This window comes from Quercus suber, unplaced genomic scaffold, assembly GCF_002906115.3.
Source record: "Quercus suber isolate HL8 unplaced genomic scaffold, Cork oak 2.0 scaffold_609, whole genome shotgun sequence".
In the NCBI taxonomy this organism is placed as follows: Eukaryota; Viridiplantae; Streptophyta; class Magnoliopsida; order Fagales; family Fagaceae; genus Quercus; species Quercus suber.
Genome location: NW_027070052.1, coordinates 185,429 through 201,782, shown reverse-complemented (window position 1 = coordinate 201,782; position 16,354 = coordinate 185,429). Strand labels below are relative to the sequence as shown.

General features: G+C 36.5%; 2 protein-coding genes across 3 annotated transcripts; one reads left to right on the top strand and one right to left on the bottom strand.

Annotated features, from left to right (window-relative positions):
* Positions 1 to 9,239: 9,239 nt before the first annotated feature.
* Positions 9,240 to 10,016, bottom strand: LOC111991937 (uncharacterized). The gene has a single exon (XM_024023743.2). It carries the CDS (start codon positions 10,014 to 10,016, stop codon positions 9,240 to 9,242), a length of 777 nt encoding a protein of 258 aa, XP_023879511.2.
* A 4,821-nt stretch (positions 10,017 to 14,837) lies between these two features.
* Positions 14,838 to 15,867, top strand: LOC111991949 (calcium-binding protein CML38). Of its 2 annotated transcripts, none has more exons than XM_024023757.2 (2): positions 14,838 to 14,949; positions 15,246 to 15,867. In XM_024023757.2, exon 2 carries the CDS (start codon positions 15,247 to 15,249, stop codon positions 15,667 to 15,669), a length of 423 nt encoding a protein of 140 aa, XP_023879525.1. In that variant the 5' UTR covers positions 14,838 to 14,949; position 15,246; the 3' UTR covers positions 15,670 to 15,867. The 2 variants fall into 2 exon arrangements, with proteins under 2 accessions (XP_023879525.1, XP_023879524.1); XM_024023756.2 differs by having other exon boundaries at positions 14,839 to 14,949; positions 15,243 to 15,867.
* The last annotated feature ends 487 nt before the right edge of the window (positions 15,868 to 16,354 follow it).

Sequence of the window (16,354 nt, the reverse complement as noted above, 5' to 3'; positions counted from 1 at the left end):
ATTCTTCATTTAGAAGCAAAATATGCAAAAATGGACTGCAAAAATGAAATCTACGCGAAAAACTGGGTAAGGAGCACCTGGACTGTAAAAAGTCAACTCTGAAAAGTCAACGGTCAAAGTCAACAGTCAACGGTCAACGGTCAACGCACGTCAACTCACTGGGATGACGTCAGCAGGTGACGTAAGCAGATGACGTTTGCTGATGTAAGCGGCTGAGTGTGATGACGTAAGCAATGACGTCACCTAGGGCTGACGTCAGCAGATGCAGATCTGGCGCGTGGCAGCGCGTGACGGCGCGTGACGCGCGTGATCTGAAGCGCAGATTCTTTGGACGGCGCGTGACGGCGCGTGGAGCTTCCTATGGTGGTCAGGTTTTCACTAAAAGGTAGATCGGCGGTGGACGATCTCAGTGATGTCTGCAAAAACACAATCGGAGCTAGATACACGGCGGAGACGGTGGTTGCAGTGGTCTGTGTGGTGCGGGACTCCTCAACGACGGCGGCTGCAGTTCCGGAACCTGAGGACAACGGCTGAGAGACGTCGTAGGTTCAACGGTGAGTGGCTGCAGTGGCTGTTGTGACGGCGGAAGCGATAAGGTTGGAGTAACACCAAGAGAGACAAGACTGCTAAAAAAAAAAAAAAAAAAGGTCAGAGCAGTGGCTCTGATACCATGTTAGAAATACTGAATGATTGTATTGTATTTCTTGTATAAAAGAATGTACATAGATGCCTTTATATAGGAGGCATATGTGTGCAGTACAAGTAAATATGTGTGCTATACAAGTAACCTAACTGGGCCTAAAGCCCACAACACTATATATGTTAACAATCATCAATTTTGGAAGAAAGATCAACTCTTCCCAATTTGTTAAAATAATTAGCTAATCATCAAAACGTTGATGCAAGTGAAAGTGGAAAGTAAAGCACGCTTATGTGCGCTTTTAATTTTTTGCTAAAAAATATATAATGAATCATCAAAATTAACTCCTTGATCTTTAAGGAAATGATATGAATATTGATTTATCAAACAAACATTGTTCTTAAGGTGTTGTATTACACAATATATATATATATATATTGTTTACATGAACAAGGATTATTTATTATTCTTGTGGGTTTTTGGTCTTTACATTTTGGATTTATCTTTAAAGAACCATATATTTCATTTGATCGTAGCTATCCCAATTATACAAAATGTTTATTTAAACTTTCTTTGAGAAGATTGTTATCATATTGTTGTCCATGAATAATTGTTATCACTTTTACTATATAAAAATTTAACAAGTGGAAATAACTTATATCAAATTGGAACTTACAAATTGTGCAATTGCACCATAAATTTTAGCTAAATAGAAAAATACATTACTTTTTAGAGTCTATTAACTTCTTTTTATTAGAATATGCTATACATCTTTTTATTAGAAATTATTATATAATATATTTGAAAAAACGTGCGATTTACTTTAATTAGTTGCGGTCTTATACTTAAAGATGTATACAATGCATCCAGTATATGTATCCTTCCTCTTACATGAAGGTAGACCCCACACATGTGAAGTCCACCTCAATGTGAGAGGGAGGAAAAATACACTAGACACATGGTGTATTTTCTCCTTCCATTTTGTGTTTTGCACCCGGACTCCAAGAGGCTTGTATTCTTATCCCAGCACTGAATGTACCACATGTTAATTCATATCCTTAAAAGGGGTGCGGATCCTTTTTTGGTGCACTTGTCCCCTGATGTCCAAGGTGGAAATAAAGTTCATATTATGTTTTACTTGTACAAAATTACAATTGTACCAAACAAGCCCGAAACAAAAAATTTATTACAATCTAACTGTCTAGTCTTATTTGCTAATCTTTCTTTGTTTCGTTTATGCAAATTTCCTTTTTCTCCTTTTGAGTTGCAAATACAATAAATGCTAAGGGCTTGTTTGGTAGTAACGTTCAAGTATTATTGTTCAAAATGATGTGAAAGCTCTTATTTAAAAAGTGTTGTAAAAATATGTATTTAAAGTACTCATAATGTTAAAATATGTTTGATGCCATATTTTAAACAACATATTTTAAAATGTGAAAATATAATTGTGTGTTTGATATGTGTATGTATATATATTTTTTTTAAGTTGTAACTTTCTGACATATGCAATTATTTTGTTAATATTTATTAGAGGAGTGCATGTGTGAGAGAGAAGGGAGGAAAAGAAAGAAAGAAAAAAGGGAAAAAAGAAAATAAAAAAAGATGTGGTCTGCAAATGAGAGAAAGAGAGTTGTAGTCATTAGGGATGGCAATTTTGCCCCGCCCCTCCCCCGCTTAGCCCCGAGCGGGTTTTCCCCACCCCGCAAAGGTGATGGGGCGGGGATGGGGTAAGATTTTAGACTCGCACCACGGGGCGGGGTGGGAATGGGTGACTTTTTAAACCCGCCCCACCCTGCCCCCGCCTCGCTTGAGTTGCTAAAGGTTATAATTATAAATTTTTCATACCCTAAAACTCTACTATTTAAATAACATATCAATATTAGTTTATTTTATTTTACCCAATGTAGTTCTTTGCCTTTATTTTGTTATGTGTTATACTATGAGTTTTTTTTTTTTTTTTTTTTTTTTTTTTTTTTTTTGTGTGTGATTATCTTATTAAACGCTTGGATATATTATTCAATTTTTTTCTAAAAATTGATTTGATTTGATGGAATAAATTTAGTTATAATTTCAATTATTTTTTATTAATAAAATAGGTTTCATTAAAAAAATTGTACTACTTGTAAGGCAAATTAACAAAAAGTAGACTTTTATGGGGTGGGGCGGGGCTTCGCGGGGCCCCAAGGGGCGGGAATGGGATGAGAAAGTTTTCCCCGTCATGCGGGGCGGGGCGGGAATGGGGCATGGCAAAACCATGCGGGGCGGGGACGAAGATCCCATCCTTCGGCCCCGCCCCGCCCCATTGCCATCCCTAGTAGTCATGTTAAGTCTTATCAAGTGGGTTCTATACTTTCCTAAATATTTACAAAAATGTCATTAAGTAATATTATTTAAAAATTGAAAATTAATAAGAGGGATTCTTTAAATTCAATGTTTAAACACCCTAAAATGAAAAATGTAACTCAAACACTCCCAAGTGAAATCTATTAGAAAAACAGAGAAGTTTCTAGAATGGAAATTGTATATTGCATTAATTGGAAACGATGGTACAACTATGTATATATATACAACAAAAAAGGAAAACAGGGGAAGTAACTAACTAACAGATTTTCCCTCCAAAACCTAACAAAAACTAACAAAATCTTCACACGTGCCATCCACACGCTTAATACTTAACATATACATAGTAATGAAAAACTACATGTCGTTTTGTACAATACACAACAATTATAAATCAACACTGTCGTTTAGGCTTGTTTTCTTTGATGATTTCCTTCTTCCCTTGATCTTTGCCTCTGTCATGCTTCTTACTATCATTCTTCTTACTATCTTGACAAAATCCCTTACAAAATACGTTTTTTTTATTGGCTCACAGGGTACAATTTTTAGTGTTTAAATACTAAAAACTGTTGTTTGAACTACTTTTGCATTAAAACACCCTCGTAGGCAAAATAACAGCTTCAACCTTGATATGGTACAACATTATTTTCTCCACTCGAATCTTGACGGCAAAATCATAGTGCATACTGTAGACAAAGCAAAATCTACTTCAAACTACATCCCTTATTATTCTTCTTCCATTGGTGATTGCTTTGCTTCCTATCCAAGCAGATAAAGCCTCCTCAGCCTAGTGCTGAAGGCCTGAATCAAAACCCATCTTCATATTAATGTAAATATCTAACCACTAGCCAGCCACACACCCAAAAAAAAAAAAAAAAAGGCTTCCATTAAATTCATTTTAGAATAGGCTTTGGCAACACTAAAGTTCAAGGTTTGGTAGCAGTATATAAACCCAGAAGCTTAGCTGCTTGAGATACATAATTGAATTGGAGAACCAAGAATAACCCACAAATTTCAAATTCAAAAGCACCACGAGTAAAAGGAAATTCACAAAGAGAACGACCAGTGTACCTCAGGTAGGGAAAAATATCTCACCTGCCTGTGAGAGGCTGATCTCATGCGCCTGGCGCATGAGATACCAGCTCCTCGGCTAGAGTGAATTCAGAGAAGAATCCTCAGGACCCTGAACTCTGAACTGACCTTTCAAAAAAAGAGGAATACGGTAAATGGTATAAAAACGCACCGTTTCATAGTAAAAGAGAAAGCAAAAAAAGAGCTAGTATAGATAGGAGGACAGGAGGCCCATATACGATGACAGTGGAAGCCCATTTTGTCAGACCCTGAGCCGCTGTATTTGCAGCCCAAGGACTTTGGGAAGCAGTGAAAAATTGAGAGCTAGATATGCCCAAGTGGATGTAGCCTTTTATATTCCTGTCGCCTTGCGAGGAAGAGGAGTTGATGGCACCGATAACGTTCAAAAGAAAATCCCCATGATGATAACATGTACAGTAAACTATATATTTGATTCTTATTTTTTACATTATATTTTAATTTAGTCTTTAACATTTCAATTGTATCAATTTGATTCTTAACTTTTCAGTGTCATGTCAATTTAGTCTTTACCATTATCTTTTGGATGAAAAAGTCTAATGTGTCAAACAGCTTAAATAATATTAAAAAAAAATTTTGCCACATCATTTGCCACCTGTCAAATCATAAAAAAAAAAAAAAAAAAAAGGGCTATAAGAATCTGTGGTTACCTTGAGAGTTTTCACAGAAGGGTCAAATTGGAGAACTAGATACAGTGAATGAAAGTGGGTTCCAGTTAACTCAACTGGTAAAGTCTCTGATGGTTGTATAAGAGATCTGGGGTTCAATCCTTGCCTACACCAAAAACTGATTGGTGTCTTGGTCTGATGATAAAGAGCTATCATCAGGAGCGGACGCCATAGGTTAAAACTCTCTAAAAAAAAAAAAGATACGGTGAATGAAATTGGGGCTCTCTATCTCCTTCTACCCAAAAATCTGCACAATAAAAAGGGAACCTTAAGGATGAACGAAAAGGAAAATAAAAATATAAAATTTTTGTTAATAATTGGTTGACAAAAAAAAAAAGAAAAAAAAAAAAAGGCAATTTATGTCTTCCAACCGTGGAGATAATTTTTTTTTTTTTTTTTTTTTGAGAAGCCCAACCAAGGAGATGATAAATGATTGTTTTTGGGATTTTATAAATTTATGGCTAATTAGAAGGCACTTTAGAAGAGTATTGATCTTGGCCCAGGTAAATGTTAAAGCTAATAAAGCTCCATAATTTCTGCCATAGACTAATCGCGACAAAGACCAAACTTAGATTACGAAAAAGTTTTAATCATCTCCTTGTAGCGTCTCACCTTTCTCTGTAGAGGACCAAAACGTGAAGAACTAAGAAACGTGAAGAACTCGTGACTTAGGGAAGTTTTTTTTTTTTTTTTTTTTTTTTTTTTTTTTTTTTGTTTTTTGTTTATTGACTAAAGGGATTTTTTTGTTGTTGTTGATAGACGTGAGTTAGGGATTTTGATCCCAAAAGTTACTATTCTTGTTGTTGTTGTTGTTTTTTTTTTTTCCCCTAATTTAAAACTATGTTGACAAGTTAGTCCAGGTGGCAATTGATGTGGAAAATATTTATTTATTTATTTAAGTTGTTTAACACGTTAGACTTTTCCATCTAAGTGATAACGGCAAGGACTAAATTGACACAACATTGAAAGGTTAGGGACTAAATTGACACAATTGAAAGGTTAAGGACTAAATTGAAATATAGTGTAAAGAATAGGGACCAAATACGTAGTTTACCCTAATATATAATTATCAACATGATACAACATGATAAACTCATATTAATAACTGTGGGGTTAGGATCTGTGGCTCAAGCCCAAAATAATAAATTTGTAGAGCGTGGATGATAGAACTAGATAGATTATGAAATTAACAACGGTTGATCACAACCTCCAAGTATAACCCAGCATAATGATGTACGTAAAGACGAAATGAATTGAAGTCCGAAGAGGCTTATGATAAATTTGAATAGTGATTACAGTTCTTAGAGCTACAATAAAGCCATTCCTTTTTCCTCTCTCGTCCCTTTTTCCTCCTTTTCTATCAGGAGCCCTTCTTCGTTATATAGTATTCTTCCCCATCGTCCACTTGTTCTTCATATGTATACATATTTGAGTGTATGTCATGTCATGTATCTTCTTCAGCTTTTTGTGAGTGACGGTAGCTGAAGTTACACTGTTTAGGGGTCTTCTCCACATTAATGCAGCAAGAAAAGCAAATGCAGTGCATTTAATGCGGTGGCGGCAGCTTTTTCTTTTAGATATTTCTCCATTCTTCTTATCTCCAGGCATGTCCAAAGCTTATCCAAATTGCTAAAGTCATTAGTAAGCTCATTCGAACCCCCCAGATATTTATTTGACCAAGAATCTTTACATCCGAGGAGAATGATCTCTTCGGAACGCTGGTGCTCTCTTCCGACGGATCTTCTTCACTCCCAAGTATCTTTCTTTCATGCGGAGTACTCCTCAACAATTTTAGCCTCTTCGGACATACAGTAACCTTCACATAGAGGTTTGGGCTCAATATATAAGTTTGAGTTTCTGCCCCCCACAATAACTATCATAATTATCAACTTATATATATTTTAAAAAATAAAGCAGAAAATATATTGTATTTTTTAGAAATTTACCATGCATTACACAAATTACTGACTAGTATATATATAATTATATATAAGTTAAATAGGCAAAAAAATACGTATATCTCATCTCTAAGAGCATCTCCAGCAAATTCATCAAATTTTTGTACTGTTTAAAGAATGAACAGTGACTTTTACCTTTATCTACCAACTTTTTCAAATACACTTTCTAACAAATTCTCTATCTCATTTAAATATTATTTCTTCATTCATTATTTATTCTTTTTTTAACAACTACACATCTTCCAATATTTTTTTATTCAACACCTAATTACTATAATAGGAAAAAAGCATTTGAAGCATGAATAGTAGCCCATCAAGTCTGATGGGCTACTGTTCATAAGCCAAAAAAAATTGAGATATAGAGAATCGGTTGGAGCATAAATAGTAGCATATATTCTCTATATTTTGGCTATGCATACTCTATTGGCGATGCTCTAGCCCAATATATTGGTGCACTATTTCTAGTCTAATATAATGCTAGTTGGGCCAATTCATCACAAATAAGTAGCATGGCCCAGTTCTGATCAATATGAAAAGTGAGGGAAAAAAAGTAAAAAACCTTTTGTATATACACCGCGGTAAGTTTCTTTAAAAAAAACTTTCTCTTCTTTTTCTGTGTGTGTGTTAAAAATACTTAGTATTTTCAAAAGAAAAAATTGTGGGTTAATTTTACGTTGAAAAATGAGGATGAGTAAAAGAGGTTTAAAGTCTTTACTGTGTATCCAAGAGTTAGGCCATTTTAGATATACACTACTATAAGTTTAAAAAAAAAAACATTTTCCCCTCTTCTTATGTGTGTTAAAAATACTTAGTATTCTAAAAAAGAAAAAAAAAATGATAACTTCACATTTTACAAGAATTCTGGAAATATGTATAAAAATTTAACATTTATGTTGCTTTAGAATAAAGCGGCCTCAGTTGATTTTCTATGCAAGGATTCACTGCGTTTGTTTGGTGCTGTGATTGAAGATGAGCATGGGCCTGTCAAAGTTTGGTACTGCGTTTGGTTCTATCAAAGTTTTGAAGGATGGGATTGGAAGCAATCCAACAACTAACATATGGTCATTTATAATTTGTTAGAGGACATTCTAGAAAATGTCATAACATGCTCGTTCTTGTACTTTGGATTTTGTTTGTAGAGCTTCCAATAGTATTATTGATGTTGCTTTTATGTTAGCTTCTCATCTAGTGACATCTATAAAGATGTTTCTGTTTCGTTGGAGCACTTACCTTTAACTTTTGTTGCTGTTTTGACAGCTGATGTAATATCTTGAAGTTTATTCAATAAAGTTCTAAATTTTTACTAAAATAAAAAATAAAAATAAATTAATCTGCCTCTTCTCAACAAATGTGAGACTCGTTGGTCAAGGAACGTATGTGGGAATTGGGATACACTCAGTTACCTAACAACCCTTTATGATGAAGCGTAAGTTTATCAGTCAAGTAAGTTCGTCAGTAGAGTAAGCTCGTCAGTCGAGTTGGTCAAATGGAAGCAATCCTCAGCCTGTATGAACATACTCTCAAAGGTGGTCACCGGTGTGGTGCCTGTCACAATGCCTCTAATGCCAAAGTCAGTATAAGAAGCTCTCTTAGGAATAAACAATGTAATTGAACAGAATGAAAGAGATCTCTTAGTGTCTATGTGTGTATGTACCTTCTACTTGGCAATGTGTGGGCTTTATATATGCTTTTCATAGCTTCTAGCCGTTGGAGTAGTTATGGAGGTCTTAATGCTCCTCTTGGTAACGTTTGGTGCTGTGTAATGTGGCTTTAATGTGCTCCAACGGTTCATACAGTTGGCTTTGTAACCGTTCTGGGTGTAATTATGCTACATTGAATGGTCTTCCTGCCTTCGTCAGTGACGTGGGTATTAGTATGCTCGTCCAGGGATATCTTCGTCGGTATCATGGTCGTCATCTTCAGTAAATGAGTTCGTCAGTCCCGTCAGCTGCCCCCCGATTCTATGGTCGTCGTGACTTGTAATGACGACCATAGAATGTGAAAGGTTTTGGGCTGTAAATAACTCCAATTGGTGTGACCATTGGGTTTCCCGCTAGTTTTCAGTTTTTTGGGCTTTTGTTTCTAAACTTCTCCCCTTATCTTTGTCAGTACCTTTTGTCTATAATTTCGTCAGTACCTTCTGTGACTTACACCCTTTTAAGTCATTTTTGGCTTAGCCATTTTTGGCTTTTGTGACTTACACCCTTTTAAGGATTTTGTCATCGTCAGTAACTTACATCCGTCGAGGCGGAATCTTGTTATTTAGCCATTTTTGGCTTTTGTGACTTACACCCTTTTAGGGACCTTGTCATCGTCAGTAACTTACATCCGTCGAGGCGGAATCTTGTTACGTATCCATTCTTGTCATCGTCAGTAACTTACATCCGTTGAGGTAGAATCTTGTTACTTAGCCATTTTTGGTTTTTGTGACTTACACCCTTTTAGGGATCTTAACATCGTTAGTAACTTACATCCGTCGAGGCGGAATCTTGTTACTTAGCCATTCTTGTCATCGTCAGTAACTTACATCCGTCGAGGCGGAATCTTGTTACTTAGCCATTTTTTAGACTTGTAGCCGCTCAGACCTTCGTCACTGAACCGACGATCTGGGCGGTCCCTTTTTTGTCCTCTACGTTCGTCCTCCTTCCTTTCCTTGTTCTCTGGTTTTTCCACGTCTCTCATAGTAGCCAGTGCTTCTTCTGTGTTCATGTACTTCTGTGCTTTTAGGAGCATCTCCATTATCGTTTTTGGAGGATTTTTTGCGAGTGAAGAAACGAACTCCCTAGATCGCAGTCCCGCTTTGAAGGTCGTCAACTGCACCTTTTCGTCAGCTTCGTCCACCTCCAGGGTTTTCCGAGTGAAGCGTTTCACATAGGACCTCAAGGTTTCTTTCTCTCCTTGTTTGATGGTGAGTAAATAATCTGCCAGCCTCTTAGGACGTTGTCCTCCAATGAAATGACATAAAAAGGAGCTGCTCAACTGTTCGAAGTTATCGACGGACGTTGGCAGCTTTGTGAACCATTCCCTCGCAGCTCCTTTGAGAGTGGTAAGGAAGGAACGACACAATATCTCGTCTGGGGGCTGCTGAAGCCCTAGTGTCATCTTAAAGGTATTAAGATGATCCTGAGGACCCTTGAGCCCGTCGAACGGTTCAAGTTGTGGCAACCTAAATTTCGACAGCACGGGACATTCGAGGACTGCCGTGGTGAAAGGCGAATCTGTTGCCCTGACCATTTGATTCACACTCTGTTCTGTTTTCTCTTTGATGGCGCTTCTTAATTCGTCCATCTCCCTCCTCATCTCTTGAAGAAGGTCTGAATTCTGCTAGGCGGGAGTGTTTGGCCTTCGATGGTCACTTCTTTTGTGACTGTCTCCCTCGTCATCCTGGTTCTCTTTAAACCGAATATCCTCCTGTTGAAGCCTTAGCTTTATTTCCTGATTTTGCCTGGTAAATTCTTCGACGGTAGCTGTAAGAGCCTAAACTTGTTGAGCCAAGGCTGCAGCATCTTGATTGGACTCCATCTGATCGTAATAGTTGGTCGGAAACTACTCTTTCGAGTCTGAACACGAAAATTTCGTTCCCCATAGACGGTGCCAAACTGATGAAGCGTAAGTTCGTCAGTCAAGTAAGTTCGTCAGTAGAGTAAGCTCGTCAGTCGAGTTGGTTAGATGGAAGCAATTCTCAGCCTGCATGAATGTACTCTCAAAGGTGGTCACCAGTGTGGTGACTACCACAATGCCTCTGATGCCAAAGTCAGTATAAGAAGCTCTCTTAGGAATAAACAATGTAATTGAACAGAATGAAAGAGATCTCTTAGTGTCTATGTGTGTGTGTACCTTCTACTTGGCAATGTGTGGGCTTTATATATGCTTTTCATAGCTTCTAGCCGTTGGAGTAGTTATGGAGGTCTTAATGCTCCTCTTGGTAACGTTTGGTGCTGTGTAATGTGGCTTTAATGTGCTCCAACGGTTCATACAGTTGGCTTTGTAACCGTTTTGGGTGTAATCATGCTGCATTGAATGGCCTTCCTGCCTTCGTCAGTGATGTGAGTATTAGTATGCTCGTCCAGGGATATCTTCGTCGTCGTCTTTGGTAAATGAGTTCGTCAGTCCCGTCACTTTATAATACTTTCCTTTTTTATAAAAAGAAACCTTTATAATGCACTCTCACTTAGAGCATTCACATCAGTCTGTGTATAAGTGTGTATAATAGAAAAAATGCTCAAATTTACACATTTTTGTTCAAAAACAGCCCATATCAATCCGTTTAAAATCTTGCAAAATCTTCTAAAATTATCCACGAGCTACAATACCCGTGTAAATTTACACGGGCACTATAGCATGTGTATTTCATTTTTTAATAGTTTTTTTCTTTCTCCCCGGTACTGTAGTATGACTTTGCCTGGCACTGTAGCACTGTAGCATTGTAGCATTGGGTTAAATAAATGAGTATTTTATTTGAATAAATGTGTATAATAGACAAACTGATGTAGGTATTTTGTAAAAATAGGTGTGTAAAATAGAAAAAGTAAGTTTTAGACTTGTAAAATGAAAAAAAATTTCCACGGACTGATGTGGATGCTCTTACCTAACAACCCTTTAGAGCATTCATAGCAGTGAATCTAAAATTTTAGTTATTTAGTTATACAAAAAGTTACTTTATCTATTTTACTTATACACATGCTGCAGCAGTAGATCTATTTTAGCTTTCAATATAATAAAATAATATAAATATCACAATAAAATAATATATCCCCTACAATAAAATAATATATCCCACTACCAAAAAAAACATCTACAGCACCAACTACAACCACCTCTACCATCAGCCACAGCCACAGCCACAGCCACAGCCACAACCACAACCACCACCACTAGCCACAACCACCACTCTAATTTGGCAACCACAACACAATATAGGGAAAAAAAAACAAAAAAACAAAACAAAAAAAAAAACAAAAAAAACAAAACAAAAACAAAAACAAAACCAAGGAACAAGCTACTACCAAAGCCAAAATACACAAAATCCACTACCAAAGCCAAAATCATCCACTACCACCACAACCAAAATCCATAAATTCACTGTCAAAATCATCCACCACCACTACCATAGCCAAAATCAACCACCACCACCATAGCCACCAAACCCATATGAAAATACATAAAACAAGAAAATAAAAAATCAATCACAGCAAAGAGAATAGAGAGATAGGCGGCAGTGGTGACTTGCAGCTTGCAGCGGTGGCTTGTGGCTGAGGCGGATGGGGTTGATCGGCGTTGGGTAAGCGTTGGGGTGGGTCTTGGGGGGATCAGAGATGAGGGAGCTGACTGAGAGAGAGAGGGGCACGGATCGGGCGATAAGGCTTGGGGAGATCGACAATGGGGCTTAGGGTGGGTCGGCAAGCTGGGTCGGCAGAACAGATCAACGATGAGGGAGCTGGCTGGCGAGCTGAGGGATGAGGGAGATGAGGGAGCTAGCCGGCGAGCTAGAGAGAAAAAAAAAATTGAGGAAGAAAGAAGAGAGAGAGAGAGAGAGAGAGAGAGAGAGAGAGAGAGAGAGAGAGAGATAAGTGTAATAATTTTTTTTTTTTTTTTTACCTGTGAGCTACGGTGCACATCTAAAGATAGATGTGCACTCTCCACTGCTGCACTGTGATTTTTTGTGATTGAGAGCTAAAAAATACCATTATATCTATATAGTATCATTGCTATGAGTGCTCTTATATTAATATTTGTTAGCAAAACTTGGCAAAAATCTTCTATAAAAATGTCAAATATATAAATTATTTTACAAACTAGTAATGTATTAAATGATTTTTGACAAATGAAAAAATTAATGTTAACGATGAATCCAGATAAGAACTACAGTAAAAATTGGCAACAACAATAATTAGTAAATATATTAAAAAATAGTGTATTTTATATATGATTTTATATCGTCATGATTGCCTGTTTGACTCGATATTAAAGTGGCTTCAAAAACGTGGAATTCTAGATAAAAAGCACTCCATATTGTTTATACACCACAAAATTTCAGAAGTCAATGAAAAATCGAATTAGGGGAAGATGCTTTTTTGTCCGAAACTCCGTCCATGCCACTTCTTTTTTGGTAGGTAATTCATATTGGTTCATATGGTTGAGGTAGTTTTGACGGTTGTTGGATATCTACCTTCTAGAACATCGAAGCCGGTATTTCTTCTTATGACTTGATTCCTTTTGCACAATGCCTTCTAGCCCATTCTCAATTGTGGACTTTGGGTCGACTCTTCATCATCATGCCCCATGCATAGTTGTTGGGCGTGGCTGCATGGGGTCCAAGTCCAATCCATCATACTTGTGTTTGTGGTGATTCAAAGTCACCCACGGGAAAAAATATCAAAACCAACAAAACTAAAGAAGAAAGGGCTTTGTGTTTGGAATTTTTATATTATTTTTTTAGATATTATGTAATTTGTTTCTTGATAATTGTTCTTCTTGCGATGATACAACAATTAGTTTTTTTTTTTTTTTGGTATAGGTGGAGTTCAAATCTAATACAAGCAAAAAGCCATAAGAAATAATACACGTTTGCTTTAAGTTGTAAACCCTTAAATCTACTGAAAGAATTCTTAAATCCACTTGAAAATATAGGAGAAAAACCCTCTAAAATTTTATTAATGAGAAAACTAAATTGTCTTGGGAGGTTAAAATGCTCTTAAATAGGAAAAACAACCCTAGGGTTACTAATCTGATTTCTAAGGTGACTAGTAAATTAATAGTGAAAACTTTAGTTTAAAATTTCTTAAATGTATAGCTTAGTATAACACTTTCGCTGCTCCATTGACATAAGAAGGTTTTGTATCATTAAGATGGCATTGATGACGAAGCCAACATCTGGCTGACATAGGTTCCTATGTCAATACTTTTTTTTTTTTTTTTTTTTGAGACGAAGGTCCAAAATTTGACCAAACAAAACAAGTGGGCTGGCCCACTTGTGTCCCACTTTGCATTTTGGTGAAGGAGCACTGGAAGGTCTACAGAGCCTTCCTTTCATTATTATTTTTATTTTTATATTTTTAGAGGCAATTCCATTGGACTCCGTTTGGGTTGTGACTTGCCTCCGACCAAGAGTGACTGCCTCGTCTAAGCTTTTGAACCCAATGAGTCATTAGTAATCACATGACTAACAACCCTTGAGTCATTAGTTTTGTGGATCTCAAACCCATAAACAGCGAGGATACAGATCTTCGGTAAATCAACTTTTGATTTGATGCTGGGTGGTCGACTAATTGGATGTCGCAAATCTAGAGCTTGAGAGGACCACGTTAGTTGACTCGGCTGGGTCGCTATTGGGTGGTCTTCCTTGACAGCACATCGGAGAATGAGACGGTTGTTGAACCGGCATGGTTTGGTGGGTGCATGGTGACTGATCGACGGGAGGCGGCTAGCTCTGCTGTGGCTTGATGCCCGATGGAGAAGAATAGTAGTGTTGTTCTCGGTGGAGTTGAAGCAGCCCAAGAAAAAGGAGACGGTGAGTTTTGTGGGAGCTATGTATCACGTGAAAGTATTTGATATTAAATACGGATAATGTAATATCATTTTATATAAAATACTTTATTCTATATCATGATCATTGTCAAAATCAAATTTACAATGAATTCAATGCAAGGTGTGGAAACGGCTATGACGACGGCTAAACACAACGTAGAATTTATATACTAAAAAATAGTATACTAGATGAAAAAGCGCTTGACTATTATGCCTATGGCGAGGATTTATGTACTATAAAAATACTAATCTAAGGTTAAATTATTTGTTCTACAAAAACTGAAAAACATGAGTTTACGACTGGTTTAGGCATTCTGTCTTAATTTTTCTAAAAGTTACATTTGCCATTAGATAAGATAGAGAAAGTTCTTGTAGCATCACTTCTATGAATTTGGGCAAGAGCTTTACTGAAAATTTTGGAACAATCTCAAAGAAAAGAGCTCAGTCGTGATCCATGACGTAAGACAATTACAGGTCCACGGTCTTCACATCGTTGTAATTACGAAATTACCTTGCAAGTTCAGTTGAAAAGTCCCGGTCTTACAAGTTGGTTGACTGGTCAACCACGACACGCGGCATCATAGCGTCTATTTAAACCACGCATTCCGTACGAGAATAGGTTCAGATTCATTTTTCACGAGAAAAAAGTTCACTTTTCTACTTTCAAAAGAAGCTCACTTTCCGAATATTTCTTTGAAATTAACTTGTAAGTTGTAAGCAATACCAAGTTCTTTTTTTTTTTTTTGATAAGCAATACCAAGTTCTTAGTACTTACCCTTTGCTAATTAAGGGCATATATAAGTGTTACCCTTGTCTATTTTTTTATATCGTTTTTGGGTTAGTTTTTTTAGTTCTTTTGCGGTAAATATAAGTGCTAGCCAAACCCTTGTATATTTGCTTGGTTTAGTTTTGTATTTTTAGTTTTATAGCTTAATTTGGTTTGAGTATATATATATTTTTTGAAAATAAAATAGGCTATAACATAAACTTCCATAACAGCAGTATGGACAAACTCACACAATATGAGCGTGTGTTCAATCACTTTGATGACAATGGAGATTCAAAGATATCACCCTCGGAGCTGCAGCAATGTGTTGAGGCAATAGGTGGGGAGCTTTTGCTGGCGGAGGCGGAGGCAGTGGTGGAGTTGCTGGACTCAGATGGAGATGGGTTGTTGGGTTTTGAGGACTTCGTGAGGTTTCTTGAAGGAGGGGAAGAGGAAGAGAAAGTGAAAGATTTGAAAGAAGCATTTAAGATGTATGAAATGGATGGTAGTGGATGTATTACACCCAAGAGCCTTAAGAAGATGCTTAGTAGACTGGGTGAGTCCAGAACTATCGATGACTGTAAGGTGATGATTTCTCAATTTGATCTCAATGGTGATGGGGTCCTCAATTTTGATGAATTTAGGGTCATGATGTTATGATTCTTCTTTTAACTTCGTTGTATAATAATCTAGATTAATAGCTACGTTGTGGGGCGACCCACAATAATTCTTTTGTAATGAGGCAGGGCCTATATCTATTTCAAAGATTTATAATTCGTTTAGCCGAAGATAGAAATGGTTAGGGCCTAGCTTCTCTTCCATTTTCATATGTAATAAAAATCTTTATATTCAGATTCTTTTTTTATTAAAAAAAAAAAAAAAATCATTGTTCATTGATTATTATTTAGCCGCTTGTTAATTATTAGAATTACAAGTAGTTATTTTTAATTTTGTATCTTCTAGAATTTTCTAGAATATAAATATCTCTCCATGTTTATTGATTTTGTTTGTTTATGTTTAGACCCCTTAAACCCAAATTAGTTTAACCTAATGAATTAGCCAAATAGTTACTTTGGTTAATTATGAGATCTAGGTTAAATACATGCAAACATATTATTTAGTGCAAAAAATTAAAGAAGACAGTAATATGATTACCTAGAAAAATCAATGATACCAATCGTTTCAATGTAAAAACCTGGGGAAAATTTAACCTAACTATCCTCAAGGCAAACAAATCAACTATATATGATAGAATAGAAGATTACAATAGATTTAAACCCTAAATCTAAAACTACATCTTGTAAAACTTAGTAACACGACCACATGCAACTCCGACTCCATGGAC